This window comes from Cryptotermes secundus, unplaced genomic scaffold (assembly GCF_002891405.2).
Source record: "Cryptotermes secundus unplaced genomic scaffold, Csec_1.0 scaffold470, whole genome shotgun sequence".
NCBI classification, from domain to species: domain Eukaryota; kingdom Metazoa; phylum Arthropoda; class Insecta; order Blattodea; family Kalotermitidae; genus Cryptotermes; species Cryptotermes secundus.
The window spans coordinates 1,402,620-1,421,287 of NW_019739954.1; the positions used below are offsets into that span (position 1 = coordinate 1,402,620).

The window sequence follows — 18,668 nt, forward strand, 5'->3', positions numbered from 1 at the left end:
TAAGACTTCAGTAATTAGTTTTGAGCGTTGACTGCTATAGTTCTGTTCATTTGAATTGGCTGCAGAGTTTTGCATGAATATCATGTACTTAGGTACAGAAGGAGGTAAAGGACAGGCGAGGAATCAAGGTAACAAACCATACGATGGTCCAAATGTGTATTGTGGGCGCCGCCAGTCCCGGTGAGAAATACTGTACCAAGTTTTGCAGTATGATTTGAGTTAAAAAACTTGTCTCTGTGCATAACGAATGAAGAATTATGCCATGAAGGCGTAGGGGGGACTGGATGGATAGATCCACATTTCCTTGAAACACTGGCTGGAGGTGAGTGGTCAGCTTCACGCCCCTCCCGCTTTACCCCCCGGGAAAAGTCCCTGGTTTCCATTGGATAGGAGGTTTGGTGGACCTCAGAACCGGTCTGAATGACTTGGAGAAGAGAACGTTCTTGACCCTACTGGGACTCGAACTCCGACCCCTCGGTGGTCGAGCCCGTAGCCGGTCGCTATACCGACTGCACTATCTCGGTTCCTAGTATGATCGAGTAATTTATTTTAAATTCATTTTCTGTGAGCGGTAGCGTAGTTGGTTGAGGCACTGTGCTACAAGCCGGAAGGTCGCTAGTTCCATTCCCGATGAGTTCATTGCATTTTTCAATTGACATCCGCACTATGGCCCTGGGGTGGGCTCAGCGTCTAGGAGGAATCTTCCTGTGGTTAAAGGGCGACTGGCAAGTAGGCTGACGTCACCGCCATCTATGAGCCGATTGTCTAGAAAATGTGGCAGCCTCGACGTCTCACTACCCTGTGGGCCTGTACGGCCCGTTATAGGGATAACTTTACGAGCTTTTGTGTCCCATCTTGGCAAACTACTGATCATTCGTGTGGCTGTATGGAACCAGTTCCGTTTAAGGGTTCGGCCACACAGAGCGCTACGTACGCTATGTTCGTTATACGAACAGAAAAATATCTCCCTTTATTGCCAATGTGACTGGCCACACAGACTTCCGTACGCCACGTACGCCATGTTCCCTATGTTAGCTGCGTCGCAGAGTGTACACAGCGTACGTAGCGTACAAAGCGAACATAGCGTAGCGCTCGGTGTGGCCGAACCTTTAATCAGTGGTTTTCTATGACGTACTTCAAATGACCATGGAAATGGACGTGTTTTATGAGCATGTGACCTCAGTTTAGCTGTCTCTGACCATGTTCAGTCGCGGGCTATCTTCTTCGAGAACGTTCTCTGTAATTAGTTAATTATTTTATACAGTTCGTCAGAAGTTGCCCCGTACTTGCGTTCTCCTTCCTAAGAGAGAGGATGGCGCGTTCCTCACGAGGTACAGCATACTAATCCTCTCAGCCCAGACATCGAGTGTACTCCTGTTCATCTAGCGCGGCCGTCAACGTACTGTCACGTGATAAGTGACTATAGATAGGGTTTGGATTGATAATGGGATTTATTACACACCTCAACACACATCTGCTGACTACACGAATCCTTTTCACACACAGACTGATGTTCCCAGCGGCTCCACTTGGTAGCGTCTTCCAACAGTGGACGATCCTCTGCTGTCGGGCTCACGTCCTCGCAGGCTGGCGGTCATCTCATACCATCTTCCTACTCTTCTAACTGCCGACTGGGAATTCTGTCGTAATGACATAGTCCTAGTCATAGTCACATTGCGACTGACGGTCAGTCAGTCAGTCTGTCAGTAAGTCTTGGTGTCGAGCCCCGTCTGGTGTTCATGACCAGATATTTATTACTGTTTGACAGTTAGGTCTTGTTATTGTGGGGCGCCCACTCTGACGAGGGGACGGGTCTGTCTTTTGTATATGCTGCTGGCTCTTGCGAGCGCAGTTTTTCTCGAATCCTAGTTCCTTGGGACTCAAGACCATATATACAGTCTCAAATTTGAGACTTCCCTTTTTATCGCCTCCTACAACTCGCAGGGTCACGGTGGACGTGTTCGACCCCGCCTCCGCCTGCCCTCATTATATAGCCTCGGCACCGACCACACAGAAAACACCCTTACCGTTATTGCTTGTTCTCCCGTTTCCAGGGAAACGTGTTCCCAGAGCTGTTCCCTAGCAATGGCTGCTGTGCTCTAGCCTGTTTACACAGCTGTTACTTGGCATTGGGTCAATATGCCATGGTACATAATGTCCGCTGTGCAAGCCGTAAAACAGTTTGTGTGTGAATTTCGAAGTTTAAAGCTGGAAACTTTGATATTCTCTTTAGTATCTGTTGGGGCTTACTGCGGCCTTCTGATGATGTGTAGTCTCGGAGGTGGATGCAGTCGTTTTGATCAACATGCTCTGCCCATCTTTATAGGCTACCTTACCTGTTGCGAGCAAAATGCAGGTATTGTATGAAAGGATTAAAAGCTGGGAATTGCACTTTCAAGAATCAGTGAAAATGCACTCCCAACAGTACATTCATACCTTGGACTTAAGAGTCAATGCGTTCTAGAAGTGCAAAAATAATGCCCATTATGACATGGGACGTAAAGGGTTACCAATCCGGAAGCGCAATGCTCAGTCCCATTTTTCAGTACAGTAAACCCTCGCTAATCCGGTTACAATTAATTCGGATCGAAATGTTAAGGATACTCCTCACAGTTGAGTAAATACTTTGAAAGACACGTTGCATTTAGGAAGGCAGATGTCATTTGTCTGTTCAGACAAAACTTGACAGTTTCATCCGGATGACCTCCGAATTACTCCTGATTAAAACCCGTAAAGTTTTCTTAGTGCTTAACTAATCAAGCACTACACCATGAAGGCGTATGGGGGACTGAATGTATAGACCCACACTTTCTTGACCTTGCAACTAGTCGGAGGTCTGTGGTCAGCTTCACGCCCTGGCCGCTTTACCTCCGTGGAAAGAGCTATCCGGTTCCCATTGGATAAGAGGCTGGGGGGGGGGGGAGAGCCTGTCTAAACGACGCGAGGAATAGAGGAATCTTGCACTTAAGTACTCGTACTTCGACCCCTCGGTTGTCGAGCCCGTAACCAGTATTGTAACCCGTAGTATGCTATATTTGTATTGATTTTAAGGGACATCAAATAAACATTCAGGCTATTATACATATTAAGAATAAGTTAAGTAGTATCTTACCATGAACCATTAATGGTTACGCTTCTAGCCACCAGGACATTAGAGAGAGTCGTTACATGTGAAAATTCGGAGCGTGCCGGATGGGTGTTGACGTAATGGGATCGAAATGCCCGGATATTTGTAAGCCTGTAAATACTAGGTCGAGGTATGACTGTACTGCATTTTCTTGCCGTTAATACAAGTTCCACAGAGCGTCTGGTTATCGTCTTCCGCTCGTAGGTTCTCTGCTATGTCCCAGTTAACGCTGACACTAATAATACTTACGGACCCTTCACTGGTTTCCATTACAATGTATTCGAGGACAATACAAAATCACGCAGACAAGCATCTGTCCCGAGCAGGAATCGGCCCCGTGACCCCAATGTGCGGCTGGCCGGGTCCTTCTGCTACGCTGCAGCTGGATTGGCTCTTGTGGTGTTGGGGTAGCACTTTGATTGCGACAAAACTGAGCCAAAAACATAAAATGGCAATCGAATGAAGGTCAGTAAATAATTTCATCCCATACTACTTAGGAATTCAGTTTGGACCTTACAGAAAACGCGTTGAATCTCCATTACAAACGTTTAACCCTCTAAAACCCCGCGGTTCTTACATGCACCGCCTGCTATGACATACAACTCTGCATTCTGCCCGCAGAGAGTATTTGTGTGTTTTCGCATGGCTCTCAAATGTAACCGGTTGTTCTTCGTAGTGAAGTAATGTGTTTCCTGTGAGGTACGAAATGGGTTTTTATGTACTGGTTGGAAGAAATCTGCCAGTCACAGTGGCCGAGCGGTCTACGGATTGAAATGTCTTCGTTCGCTCCAACAGTTACATCATGGGTTCGAATCTCACTCAAGACATGCATGTCGCGTCTATTCTGTGTTTGTGTTGTCATGTGTGCGTATCGAACTTGCGACTGGCTGGTCCCCCGTCCAAGGAGTCCTGCCGACTCTGTATAGGGTTAAGAAACTGAAAAGCGGCGAAGGCCCAACAAAGGGCTATAGAGCCATAGATGGAAAGATTTGGAAGAAATCTATTCTTTAGATGGTTAATGCTGCAAATGAGAAATCGCTGTTTATTTTCAGAATTACGAGACAAATAAGCACACTGTGTGGGCAAAATACAGCGTTTATGTTGAAGCAGGCAGTACATACGGTAACCAGGTGAAGATGAAGATGGTATTGATGAATCCATGTGCTGCGAGAAATGCCAAAATATTGCTGAATTTGTCAAAACTACATACAGTGATTAAATATATATGATGTTTATTTCTATCCCCCAGGTAAAGTGGTCCCAAATTACCAGAAAATTAATTTAATATCTCTTCTTCTCAGGTGAAGGGGCCCAGAACAGTTCCAGATTTAGACACGCCTGAAAGAAGTCGGTAAGTGGATACAATTTCTATACCAGATAACACAATGAAAGAGAGAGCTCTTCATACATTGATCAAGAGCTCATCAAGAAATTACTGGCTCCCTGTCATTACCATAATCACAAACCACTAGGCTCTCTTATGAGCCAGCTGATACTAACCTGTATTCTAGTAACCTGTTTTCTTGGGACACTTTTTAATAATAACTTTCCATTGTATTTTAGCAGGAAGATATTTACTTTGTAGTTTGTTGATTTTCGAAAATCACCCATTCAAAACGACGTTTACGACAAACAGAATAACGACAGAAACCAAAATTGTTCTGAAATCATTTAAACATCAACAGAGATATTGAAGAGCCGGGTTAGCGCAGTTGGTATAGAGACTGGCTACGCTCTGGACACCCGAGGGTCCGTGTTCTAGTCCCTGTAATGGCAAGATTTTTCATCACTACGTCGTTCAGGCCGATTCTTGGGCCTACCCAGGCTTCTATCCAAAGGGTACCGGTGGGCTCTTTCTCTTGGGCTAAAGCGGCAGGGGTGTGTGAAAGTTAACACCTCTACTAGAGCCGAAATGAAGAATGCCTGGAACTGTACATCCAGTCACCGATGTGTCTTCATGGCGTAATGCTTAATTAGTTAAGCACAGGGAAAGGTGTACCTGTTCTTACCTTTTACATTATTACATACATACGAAATATTTGCAGGACAAAATAAATGGAAGAACATAAACAGTTAGCAGTAATTAAAGAATCACAGAACCTCAAAATACATAAGAAGCAAGAAAACAGTAAATAAAAAGCAAATAATAAAATAAATAAAAAATGACAATGTCGTCCCTTCCTCAAAGTAGTCCTACGCTCAGATGTAAGAAAGGTAAAGCTCTATCCCTGTAACAGGCCGTGGAGGCCCATAGGCTTGTGAGACGTCGAGGCTCACCTTACGCTCCGCCCGCCCTCAAGATTCCTGGTACTCATTTCTGTTAGAGGCTGAGTCAACCCCAGGGCCATAGTGCGGCTGGAAAGATTAGGTCAATTGAAAAATCCAATGATCTCATCGGGAATGGAACCCACAACATTCCGGCTTGTAGGATGCAGCAAAAATTCTGTATGTATTTGTTGTCTGTGCCCTGCGTGCTTCATGTCCCCTCTCCTATTTGCTCGCACTGATGTTCAGCGAAGAAGACCCAGAAGTTCCTCTTTATGGATAGGGAACTTACCTCACTTTGAGGCCGCGTCGTAGCTCAAGCGGTTAGTCGCTGGCTTCCCACCGCGGCGGCCCGGGTTCCATCCCGGGTCTGGTCAAGTGGGATTTGTGGTGGACAAAGTGGCGCTGGGGTGGGTTTTCTCCGAGTAATTCCGTTTCCCCAGCCAATCTTCATTTCACCAAATTCTCCATCATCATAATCACCCGGGACAGGCTACAGGAGNCAATCAGTGGCTGCTGTGCTGAGTGGACCCAGTTGGACTCCACCCCCCACTAAGCAAATTAAAAAAGAAGCCTCACTTTGAAGTACACTCAGTGCCCGACCAACACGAATTCTTTTATCCCTAATTTTTTAAAGTTGTTTATTTAACGACGCTATCATTATCTATACTACGTGTATATATAGTCGGTGGTAGGATGATTACTGAATGTGGAGATTTTGCTGAAATAAAAATTGGGAGAGTTGAACCGGAATTACTGTTTGAAATCTCACCTCATTGCCGCTTCGTCGACCACAAATACCACACTGCCTGACCGGGGCGCTCCGGTGGGACGCCGCCGAATTAGCGCCTGCCCTGTGGCACGGGCAACACGCGTTCTACCAGTATGAACTCTGTTTAACGCTACTCTTAGATATGTCTGGTTTTCGGCTACCACGACAGGTTCTTCAGTTTTACACGGTTTCTCTATTGCTTTACGTTATTTCTTATGGCAAATTCACGTCAGATTAAAGCGATTTCGCCTTACGCGAAATTTTTCAAGAATCATATTACTCAAGGAGAGAGAGCGCTTGTTAGTACGAAAATGAAATGTTTTGGTAACGAAGCTAATTCAGTGTACAGAGGCAATTCTTTCAGCTGGATATGTGGATCTGTACGGTAGACGATGCAGGCTGGATGACCGAGGTTCGATCCAAGATAACAGTATGATTTTTCTGTTCGCAGACACACAGATTGAATGTGTCAGCCATTTAGTATGGTAGATACATCGGTCGGAACGTGAAACTTACCATGTACATATTACTGAAGTTAGGCATGATCCGAATTTTGTTTTCATTCACCTTGGTGACGTGTTCTAAAAGCGTAAAACACATATTTGTCTTTCTCAGTACTACGACTGTAATTACTACTGTATTTTATGATGTGACGTCGTACACAGCGGTAGAGGTTTACCGAAGTATCTAAAAATTATTTTCCTGCCCTGAAGAGGGAGGCAGCCCGAGCCTCCGAAACGTCAAGAAACTGTTTACCAGATTAGACAGCGGCTCATCCCAGAAGACATCATTATTGTCACGTATAATGGGTTAGCGTGACTAATAACAATGGTTTCTGGGTCTGATGATTGGGTTTAGTGGCACTTGTTTTTACAATTACAGCCAATTATAACAACTCACACATTGAACCCCTTCTGAGCGACATCTGTCTGACCAATCTCTCACGTGTCTCCAACTGATCTCGGACTGATCTGCCGAATTCGCGAATGAACTCCCTTGTCTATCTGCCACGCGGCTCGAATAGAAATCATCATGTCCAAAGTTTAATTCCTTCCGTTGTCATTGGAATGTCTTTGTTTAGCTGTCTGATACCTAGCAACGACTCCTTCAATGCCATTCGTTGCAGCGGGAACGTGATTACCGAGTCGTTGCTCAGTAATGGACGTCCGCTCCGATTCCACTATTCCGGTTCTCAGCCGTCATGTCACAATATTAAACTGTATTCGAAAAGAATTGGGCCGGTCACGGTAGCCTAGCGGTCTGAGACATTTACTGTCTTCGCTCGCTCGGAAGCCGGGATCTTGGGTTCGAATCCCACACAAGTCATGGATGTTTGGTATGTGTATGTGTTTGTGTTGTCCTTTGTTTAGGTAGAGGCCTTGCGACGGGCTGTTCACTTGTCCAAGGAGTTCTACCGTCTGTAAAATGATCAAAACGAAAAAAAAAAGAAGAAACCTCGACAGTATAAGGGTATAAGAGGAACGGATTAAGTAAGAAAAATAATTGGTCCCAATTCAGTTTTGTAGACTGTCGAGAAGCGTGTTTTTTATTGTTTAACGATGCCGTCATTAGCGTCGGGTAATAGGATGGTGGTGAATGATGGATGAACTAGAAAGAATTTGAAGGGAAATGGTGGTGGCCTATTTGAGGTTATATCCCAGAATTTGCGTGGAAGGTACGAGAAACATGAGGCTAGTGTGTGGCCCAACCGAGTGCTAGTCTAGAGAGGCCGCTGCACCGCCCCGCCCCCTGGTTTTGGAGTTGAATTCGAAATGACGCAGTCTCACGTCGCAATGAATAGCCCTGGCACTTTGCCAAATCATATATCCCACTGGCCGTTTTTATATGTTCAATAATGTTACAGGAATACTTTGCAGGGGGGTGGGTACAGGATACAGTAGAAAACAAGTTAATTTACACAGTTTTTTGGGGGGGTGGTAATTGGACGCGTTTGACTCAGCTGGATGGAAGTTCCGTAGTCATTGTCTGTTCCCCATGCCCCCATTGCACAAGAATGGGTCTTCGTTCTGTGATAGTGTTGCAGCTTGTGGCAATGCTGGACGAATGGTGACCATTTGATGACGTATGAACTACTCATCTCATGTAGTTCTTGTTCTGTTACAACACGTGAGTAGAATGTACGTGAGAGGGAGGTATGAATTGCATTTGTAGGTCGTATTAAACGACTTTGTTTCATGTGTAGGGGTTATGTAGCGGGGATGGTAACGTGAATAATCAGAAATACAGAAGTCCGAATTATAGAAATGCCAATGAAAATATGTCCAGGGAAGTTACAAAATGGACTTGTGGCTTATTTTAGGCAATACAACTTTATTTCTGAATTTTCATTGCATATCATGAAATAAAATAAATTTACTTGTCATAAAATGTAGAAATGTAAGTGTTGACATCAGTCTTGAAAACGTTTCAAGTAGCCTACATAATTAGTACTATTGAGACCGTGTGCAAGAAAAATGAACTTTTGTGGTTTGTGTTCCTCTCCTGTGCTCTTCTTTTACTCCATTCTGCCTTATATCCCTCAGCATTGGGCAATATTTGTTGTGTATTGTGGGTTAGAGTTACACCATACTGAGTCATTGCACCCTGAATTGAAACACAATGATCCATAAAAGCTAAAACAGTTCCGTCCAGTGTAACTGGTGTCGGTCACACTGGACGGAATTGTTTTAGCTTTTATGGTATTGTTAGTGTGACGGACGAGAATGAAGCAAATCAAATTCACCATGATCTCGTTTAAGACTTCCATTTTTTTGGAGGGTTGAAGTCTTGTATTTTCCTCTAGCTCTTACTTTTAACAGACAAAATGACTAGTAAAACACTAACACTAAAATAAAATATAATCCTACTAAATACTAACACACACTGTTCACGAAACGTAGAAAGTTTCAGGTTAGCTCTCCGCCTATCCACACTATCGCGGCCGATTTTCTAGATCCTGAATGCTTTGACTGTGACTCTTTCAAAATGGCCATAATGTTTGGCGGGCGGCCTACACGTCTCTACCGCCATCTGTGCTAGCGCTACACGTGACAGTGTGATTATCAAGGTCAGCTGTCCGAATTAGCGAGGGTTCACTGTATTTTGGGTTTTCAGACTTTATCCATCGTCCTGGTTTTAAGATAACTAAGAAAAACACGACGTTTCGGAAACTGGATCATTGATTGAGGCTAGCTCTTTCTAAGGCACCCAACAGAATAGGTGTTTTCCCTCACCTGAGGACGGCAACAGATCCAGTTTCCGAAACTTCGTGTTTTTCTTAGTTATCTTAAAACCAGGACGATGGATTATACGCCATCGTCAGAACCCTATAATAACTACTTCACTGTATTTGGTTTGAGCGTAACGTCCATCGAGCTGGTTGGTGCATCGTAGTGACGTTCTGGGCTGCTCGTCGGGAGTTATTCGGTTCGAATCCTGGCCGGGATAGCGGCTGTTCTAAGATATTTCTTGATTATCCACCCCCTTCATGTACGTACATGCAGGGGTGATATTGTGACGTGCCGCCAGAGAGCCGGAATGATTGAGGAGATCAGGGGTGATTTCGTAGGCGACGAGCTATGTTCCCGCTACAACGGCTAATAATCGGAACGCATCCATTGCTATACAACGGCTAGCAATATAACAGTGGAGTTTCACCGTTACACATGAATTGTCTGAAGCAGCTTTGGCATAGCAGCAGGTGAGGTTAACATTTCGACATGGTATTCCCTATTGAGTCTGAGCGCAAGTTATAAGAGCTCAACTGCAATAAGAGCCTAGTTCAGTTTGTATTTGGCTTTAGAAGAGGAGAGTTGACATTCGTCAAGAGAACAGAAGAGTTCTCACCCGAGCAGGGCAGAGACACCTCACCGAGAATAGCGGTGCAAGAGTGCCGTAACACTGAAGAGGTAACGTCCGAAGACGTAAGTTGAGAACAACTGTAAGTGTGAGTGTACAAGTGACTGTCCAATAAATATTCATTCAAATCCGAAACCCACAAAATTTCATGTCGCGTTGCCTAGCAAATGCGACAGTATTTTGAATAGGGTACGACTGTTTCAAAATTCTTTCCAACTCGTCATCGTATCATTTAACACTGTGTAGCAGGAGTTGCCTAACTTGCTTACTTAATATTGAAGCCGCATAAGATACTTTCCAAGAGTTTGAGAGTCGCAAACAGACATGGGTTGGAGGGGATAGGTATATAGGTGCTGCTTTACACTCCGTAGTTTTTTTATACATATATTGCATTCATAGACTTCCAGAAAGCCTATGATTCAGTTAGGAGGGAAGTATTGTACAATATTCCGATAGTTTGGGATACCCAGGAAACTAGTTAGGTTGGTTAAAATGTGTTCAAACGAAATGTATAGTAAAGTCCGTGCAGGTAAACATTTGTCTGATAAATTTCCCATCCAGAATGGTCTAAAACAAGGAGATGCTTTATCGCCACTTCTTTTCAACTTTGCTTTAGAATATGCCATTAGGAAGGTTCAGGGAAACCAGGTGGGACTGAAATTAAACGGGACACATCAGCTGTTGGCCTATGCCGATGATGTGAATCCACTGGGTGATAATGTAGATACCATAAAGAGAAACACACAAACTTTAATTGACGCAAGTAAAGAGGTTGGTATAGAAGTGAACACAGAGAAAACTAAGTATATGTTGCTGTCTCGTCACCAAAATGCAGGTCAAAATGGTAACATAAAGGTAGGAAACAGATGTTTTGAAAATGTGGCACAGTTCAGATATTTGGGAACGACGATAACAGATCAAAACCTGATTCAGGAGGAAATTAAGAGGAGATCGAACTCGGGTAATGCTTGTTACCATTCAGTCCAGGAGCTTTTGTCTTCTCGTCTGCTGTCCAAAAACATAAACATTAGAATATACAAAACTATAATTTCTTGTGGTTCTGTATTGGTGTGAAACTTGGTCTGTGACATTAAGGGAGGAACATAGACTGAGGGTGTTTGAGAACAGGGTGTTGAGGAGAATATTTGGACCAAAGAGAGATGAAGTAACAGGCAATTGGAGAAAACTGCATAATGAAGAGCTTCATAACTTGTACTCTTCTCGAAGTATAATTAGAATGATCAAGTCAAGGAGGATGAGGCGGGCAGGACATCTAGCACGGATGGGGGAGACGAGGAATGCGTATAGGATATCGGTGGGAAAGCCAGAAGGAAAGAGACCACTGGGAAGACCAAGACGTATGTGGGTGGACAATATTAAAATGGAACTTAGAGAGATAGGACGGGATGGTATTGATTGGATTGATTTGGCTCAGGATAGGGACCGGTGGAGAGCTCTTTTGAACACGGCAATGAACCTTTGGGTTCCATAAAGTGCTGGGAAATTCTTGAGTAGCTGCAGAATTGGCGGCTCCTCCAGAAGGGCTCAGCTCCATGAGTAAGTAAGTAAGCACATATATTGCAAAATGGTGATCTACTGCTTTTCCATTTACGAGCCGTACTAGCTGTTCAGAAGATCCGCGTGCGGTTCGCGAACCTCAGTTTGGTCACGTTTTCCGTATAGACTGGGTGTTGACCGCATCGTAAAATAGCTCACAAAAAAAGAGGTTCCCTCAAGTAATTAAATGAGATAGAGGCTAAAGAGCAGTACTGGGTCGACATCTCATGGGTTCACAGCTTTGGAAAACTGGCGATGCTGTGGATGAGATTGCGGAAGTATTGTAGAGAATATACAGGTTTCCGCCAAGCAGTGTCTAGGTTATTATGAACTGAAGAAGCATAAGCCATGGTTTAACGAAGGATGCTCAAAATTATTAGACCAGAGAAAGCAGGCAAAATTGCAGTGGTTACAGGATCCAAGCGAGTTAAATGGGGATAATCTGAACAATATAAGACGTGAAACCAGCAGGCATTTCAGGAATAAAACGAGGGAATATTTGAAAGACAAAATTGATGAGCTTGCAGTGAACAGTGAACTGAAGAAGCATAAGCCACGGTTCAATGAAGGGTACTCAGAATTACTAGGCCAAAGAAAACAAGCCAAATTGCAATGGTTAAAGGATCCAAGCGAGTTAAATGGGGATAATCTGAACAATATAAGACGTGAAACCAGCAGGCATTACAGGAATAAAGAGAAGGCATATCTGAAAGACAAAATTGACGAGCTTGCAATGAACACTGAGAACAAGAACATTAGAGACCTGTATAGAGGAATAAATGACTTTAAGAAGGGTTACAAGCCTAGCAGTAACTTAGTGAAGGATGAGAATGGTGATCTGCTTGCAGATTCTCACAACATTTTGTATAGGTGGAGGAACTACTTCTCTCAGTTATTGAATATACATAGGTTCAGTGATGTTAGGCAGACAGAAATGCACACAGCTGAGCAGTTAATAGTTGATCCTAGCCCTTTTGAGGTTGAAATTGCTATTGCAAAGTTGAAAAGGTATAAATCGCCAGGCAGAACTGATTTCAAGCAGGAGGTGAAGCGTTACGATCTGAGATCGAAAACCCCACTGAATTTGGCGTAAGGAAAAAATGATCAGTGGAAGGAGGCTGTTATTGTACCAGTTCAGAAGAAGGGTGATAAAACTGTAGTAATTATTGGGGGACATCACTGCTATCAGCTTCATACAAAATGTTACTCAATATCCTTCTCTCAAGTCCAGACGTAGAAGAATTATGGGGAATTATGAATATGGGTTTAGACGTAACAGATCACCACCGATCAGATAGATGTCTTACATTCGTCAGATACTGGGAAAGAAGTGGGGATTACAGTCAGACAAAACATCAGCTAATATGATTCATTTAAGTGGGAAGTGGTGTACGGTATTCTCATAGAGTTTGGGGCTTCCATGAGATTAGTCTGGCTGATTAAAATGTGTTTAAGTCTGTATAGGTAAACATTTGTTTGACAATTTTCCTATCCAGAATGATCTAAAACAAGGAGATGCTTTGTTGCCACTGCTTTTCAACTCTGCAGTATGCCATTAGGAAGAATCAGATCAAGTGAAGATTCGAATCGGGAACCTGTTGAGTAGTTATCTCGTATGCAGAACATTTGATCCAGGTTCGATCTAATCTTCGTCCCTAATATTAACTAAGAGAATGCCTAGGGCTTGGAGAGCTGTGCTTCTGGCCTGTTCTGGCACAACCTGAAGCCCACCTGCTCTACGAATTAGAGTACGGTATACCGTTTGTAGGCAACTTTTCGGAAGGAAATTTCTTTGAATATACGAGGGAGAGTCAGTAAATAGGTCACAAATTTATAGTATAAAACGTAAAGCATGTGACATTCAAACTTGAAAAAATAAGCGTTTCTCGACATATCCTCCACGAACATTGATGCATTTGTCCCATTCCTTTACTAGTGCATAGAAGTCTTTTGACTGTTGTCTCATCCACTGCCGAATCTCCATTTCAACCTTTTCGTCATCAGCGAAACGTTTACTACCTTTTTTTTTGGGGGGGGGGGGCAAACAGACGGAAGTCACTAGCGGCCAAGTCCGGGCTGGGATATTCAAGAAGTTCCCATTGCATCCCTGTCCATCTTTAGCCTTTTGTCAACTCGAATTGCACTCTTACACACACTGCAAAGTTGCTTCTGTCGCAATCTCAACAGGGCGACCTGGTCGAGCATTATCTGCGACTTTCGAACGTCGTTGAGAGAATTTCTCGACCTAGTTGTGAACCGTTTTACGCGACAAACACTTCCCACCATAAACAAGAAACATTTCTTTATGAATAACCTTTGCTTTGAGTCCACTTGCGCACAAAAAAGATTGCAAAACAGAACGCTGCTCCTAGGTAGTAAACTTCTCAAGCAAGGTCGCCATTTTGACTATTGAAACCAACCTCGTAACATGCGCATTGAATCTGGACTGTGCTGCTATCTAGTGATACACGTAGAAATCCTATTACGTCCATTGAAACCGTTTTACTTCCATTTGTGACCTACTTACTGACTCCCTCGTATATATATATATTCACGTATTCGGGGTTTGCGTGACGAGTCTAGCGGGTTCTGGGCTGGATGCTTAGATTTATCTGCGCTTCTGTTGCAATTATAACTGCTTATAATCATTGACTGTCTACGACTCGCTCCATAGCTTACTGGACTACGAGTGTCTTCTCTTCCACTGTGAGGAATGCCGGACGAAGAATGTCTGAATTAGTTCTTGTACTGCGACTGCCTTGAACGACGTTTGTCTGACGAATGAACCAGTCTTCATAGTTCAAAGTTACGGTACGACTGACGGTCAGTCGGCAAGTCTGTCTTGTAATAAAGCACCCGTCTGGAGCTTAAGACCAGATCTTTATTAGTGTCAGACATTTGCAGGTTTGTTGAAGTGGGACGCTCTCTCTGACGAGAGGACGGGTCTGTCCAATGTTGCAAACATTCGCATTTTTCTGATTTTGTATGACTTCTGCTTGTTGCCTGTGAATCAGAGTCAAGTTACTTTACGACTGGCGGTTTACTGACAATCAGTTCGTCTTCGCATCAGGCCCCTTGAGGCCCACGACCAGATATTTTTTTTTTCCAACTGAACTCTTGCGGTAATATCCCTTATGTAACATCCTCTCTGACGAGAAGATGGGTCTGTCTCTTATGAATACATTCGACCTTTCGTCAAGTGAGTATTTCGCCTATGATGAATGAATCTTCTCTGCACTCCCGCTTTTATAGCCTAGCGCGTATCCATGGAAATTGTTTGTTGTCTCGAAGACGTGCTTACCGAGCCGTTGATTAGCAATGGACTAGTCGGGGCTTTGAGGCGTCATGTCACTATGTACAGGGTGTTTCACGACTTTAGGGCATAACTGCAGGAGGCGATTTCCAAGGTCTTTGTGATAAAAAAAGTTCATATAAACACGTGTCCGATTTTGGACGGTTACGGAGTTATGACCGTTTTAATCTCAGAATAGAAGGTAACGATTACTGACAATAAACGGAACAAAATAATAAACCAGCATAATACATGATATATTTAAAGTATGAATGTAAAATTAACTTCGTGAATTTGCCTTTAGTTTGAATTTATTGAGGCTTAAAGCTGATTTTAGAAAATGCCACCGCCGGCCGCAAGACAGGCTGCCGCTCGGATGTGAACCGCGCCGGACATACCAACCCACCACGCCTTAGGTAGCTCTCAAGTGTCGAGATAATGAGAACGCTCTGTCTGTAGCTGGCTAAAAATAGCGACCCGCCAGCTGACAGACGCGGTTCACACGGGGGCGTGTACGGGAATGAAGAAACGGTCATAACTCCGTAAACGTCCAAAATCGGACACATGTTTATATGAACTTTTTTGATCACAAAGACCTAGGAAATCACCTCCTGCAGTTATGCCCTAAAGTCGTGAAACACCCTGTATATGTGTGTGTTGTAGACCACTTTCTGGTTCATGTAAAGCGTATGACTATAAGTTATAATAAGAATCAGGTTATATTTGATTACCCTACCGACGTTTGAATACCGGAAGTATTTTTGTATGCATTATATATCTTATACCGGAAGTATGTTTAAAGTAGACTTTAGTAACTCATACCAACCAACTGAACTGACCGAACTGCTTATAACATCTCGGCACGGACCTCGCAGAAAATACCGTTCTTCATTGTTGCATTTCAGTTGTTTCCGTGGGAACAATTTTGCTAAGCCGTTACTCAATATTAACTTCGCGGCCGTTGCGTAGCAGCGGGTCTGCATGCCACAATATTTATGTTATAAGAAGCTATCCCTGTTACAGTCCTTGGAGATCCATAGGGTTGTAAGACGTCCAAGTTCCCACATTTTTCTACACAATCGACTCACAGATGGGCGTGAGGTCAGCCTTACGCGCCGGCCGACCGCCCTTTACACCCTGGAAGATTCCTGATAAACATTTCTTTTAGAGGCTGAGACGACCCAGGACTGGACGAAGTAGATCAATTGAAAAATCCAGTGACTTCATCGGGAGTCGAACCCGCGACCTTCCGGTTTGTAATACATTACCGCATTCAACAACGCTACCGCGTGCCCCGTAGTTATGTATTATTTGTTTACGATTGACTTAATGACTATCAGCTCAGAGTGCATAACATCAATTGGTTGGATGACTGGTGAATAGTGAATTGGAAAGGATGTGTTAGGAAACAGGTGTGGCTTACTTTGGGGTCTTGTCCGAACATTCACTGTTTTCTCTGCGAAGTAGAACTGAATTTTAGATATTGTGACGAATACCCGGCCTCACTTGGTTAACTATGTCCTAGAGAATTCGAGTGTGAGATCTGTCAAGGCGCTAGGTAGAACCCGGGCCAGTCCGGTACCACGCCTAGAAGTGTTCGAAATATTTCATTTGCTTTGCTGTGTGGCACGGCGATTATTTTTCGGTGTCACAATCCGCTGCCAGTTGCAGCTGCCAACACCTTGCTGCCACCAAATGCATGTGTTCTCGCCCCGACCGTATTTGTCATCTTCCATCACATTTTTGATGAAGCCTCGCGGAGCTCCTGTCCACAGTTTGTCGGTTTGGCCATCAGAGGTAACTGCAGAACGGCCGAACAATTTTTTTATGATATTTGATTGGAGAGAGAAGCGCGAAATTTATTGTCGGTTTGAAATATCACAATATATTCGACAGTCTTCCGAACACACAAAAATATCAGGAATATCCCATTATGGATAATTATCAAAATGAATCAGTATCGATATATGAGGTCACAGAAATCTCGTGAAAAAATTATTACGAACGGTATACACTATCGTGTTGCTAAGAGTCAATATTTCGACCTTAAAAATTATCATTAGGCCATTAATATATATATATATATATTACTGTAACAGACCGAAGAGTTCCATAAGGAGACATCGAGGCTCCCACATTTTCTAGACATTCGATTCAAAGCTGGCGGTGAGGTCAGCTTTACGCGCCGGCTGACCGCCCTTTACCCCCAGGAAGATTCCTGGAACTCATTCTGCTAGAGGCTGAGTCGACCCCAGGTCCATAGTGCGGCTGGAAGGATTACGTCAATTGAAAAAACTTCAGTGATCTTATATGGAATCGAACCCTCGACCTTCCGGCTTGTAGCATAGTGCCTCATCCAACGCTGTCACGTGCCCCACGGTTATATATACTCGTGTGTTTCTCTCTCTGTGTGTGTGTGTGTGTGTTTATATATATACTCACAGACACACCAGGGAGAGTCAATAAGTAGGTCACAAATGGATATAAAACTTAAATCATGTGATAGTCGAACCTGGAATATTTTTTCTGTACATATCCCCCAACAACACTGACACACTTGTCCCATCGCTTTACCAGTGCAACGACACACGCAGCACAGAAGTCTGCGACTTCTAACGCCCTTCAGAGAATTTCTCGACCCAGTTGTGGACAGCCTTACGCGACAAACCTTCCACCGTAAAACGGAGAAATTTCTTTATAAATATCCTTTTCATTGCATTTCACAAAAGACGCACAACACAACACAGATCTTCGTTATTAGACTTCTTAAGAACGAGCGCCACATTGACTACCGAAACCATAATCTGAATATGCTTATGCGCCTCTACCACCTAAACTGTCATGAAGCTGTACAGTGGTGCTACCTAGTGATACACATAGAAACCTGTTACATCGATTACAGCTGTTTTACTTCATTTGTCAGCTGTTTTACTGACTCTCCCTTATATATATATAAAGAAGTTAAAACAGACACAAACTCCGTGGCCTGTAGTCCCCAAGCGAACTATACCGCCTCTGTGGTCTAGTGGTCAGAGTTCCTGGCTATAGATCCAGATGTCCCAAGTTTGAATCCCGGCGATAACATATTTTTTCTGAGAAGTAGTGAGTCTGCAACGGGGTCCACCCAGCCTCGTGATGATGATTGAGGAGCTATTTCAAGAACATAGCGGCTCCGACCTAGAAAACCGAAATTAACGGCCGTTGGGATCCGTTGCCCTGACCACGCGACACCCTCTATCCGCTGAAGTTGGCACTAACTTCGTCGACAAGCGGCGGTCGCTCGGTCGGTCGGATTGAAATTTTAGCCAAGTAAAAAAACCTGCATGAGTCTCGAGGCGACATGTTCCCAAACGTCGGTTGACTTTCAACACACCGCGTTATCTTCAAGAAGTTGTAGCATCCTTCCAGCAGTTCTGGAATGTTACCGTCTTTTTCGATATGACTTCGTAGACAGGTTTTTATCAGCGTTTCGGAGGAACCCACTGCTTCCATTTTCGAGGTAGAATGGTGAGTCGTGCGTGGGTATAAATTATCTGGATGTATGGAAATGGACGGCGGGGACCGGAGCCCTGATCGCGCAGGCGCAGTTTCATCCGCTGTTGGAGAGAGTCTCACGTGTCCAAGCCACTTGGAGCTTCAGTGTTCTCCAGATGTCGAGTTTCCTCCTTCTCATTCAGACTTAATGAAGGACACTCAGAAGGAGGAGAATATTATTATGACTTGTCACGCATCCTTCATAGTTTGAAGTATGCCCTGTCTCATTATCCCGTGACCCAGCACGTACGCAGCGAAATGCC

General features: G+C 43.9%; 1 protein-coding gene across 3 annotated transcripts in view; it reads left to right on the forward strand.

Moving 5' to 3' along the window:
- The window catches only part of LOC111872136 (eyes absent homolog 2), a 539,307-nt gene that overhangs the window by 357,691 nt on the left and 162,948 nt on the right, over positions 1-18,668 (forward strand). For all 3 annotated transcript variants that reach the window (XM_023865721.2, XM_023865725.2, XM_023865724.2), the window contains one exon: positions 4,429-4,478. In XM_023865721.2, coding sequence (XP_023721489.1) covers positions 4,429-4,478 — 50 coding nt within the window. The remainder of the gene's footprint in view (positions 1-4,428; positions 4,479-18,668) is intronic.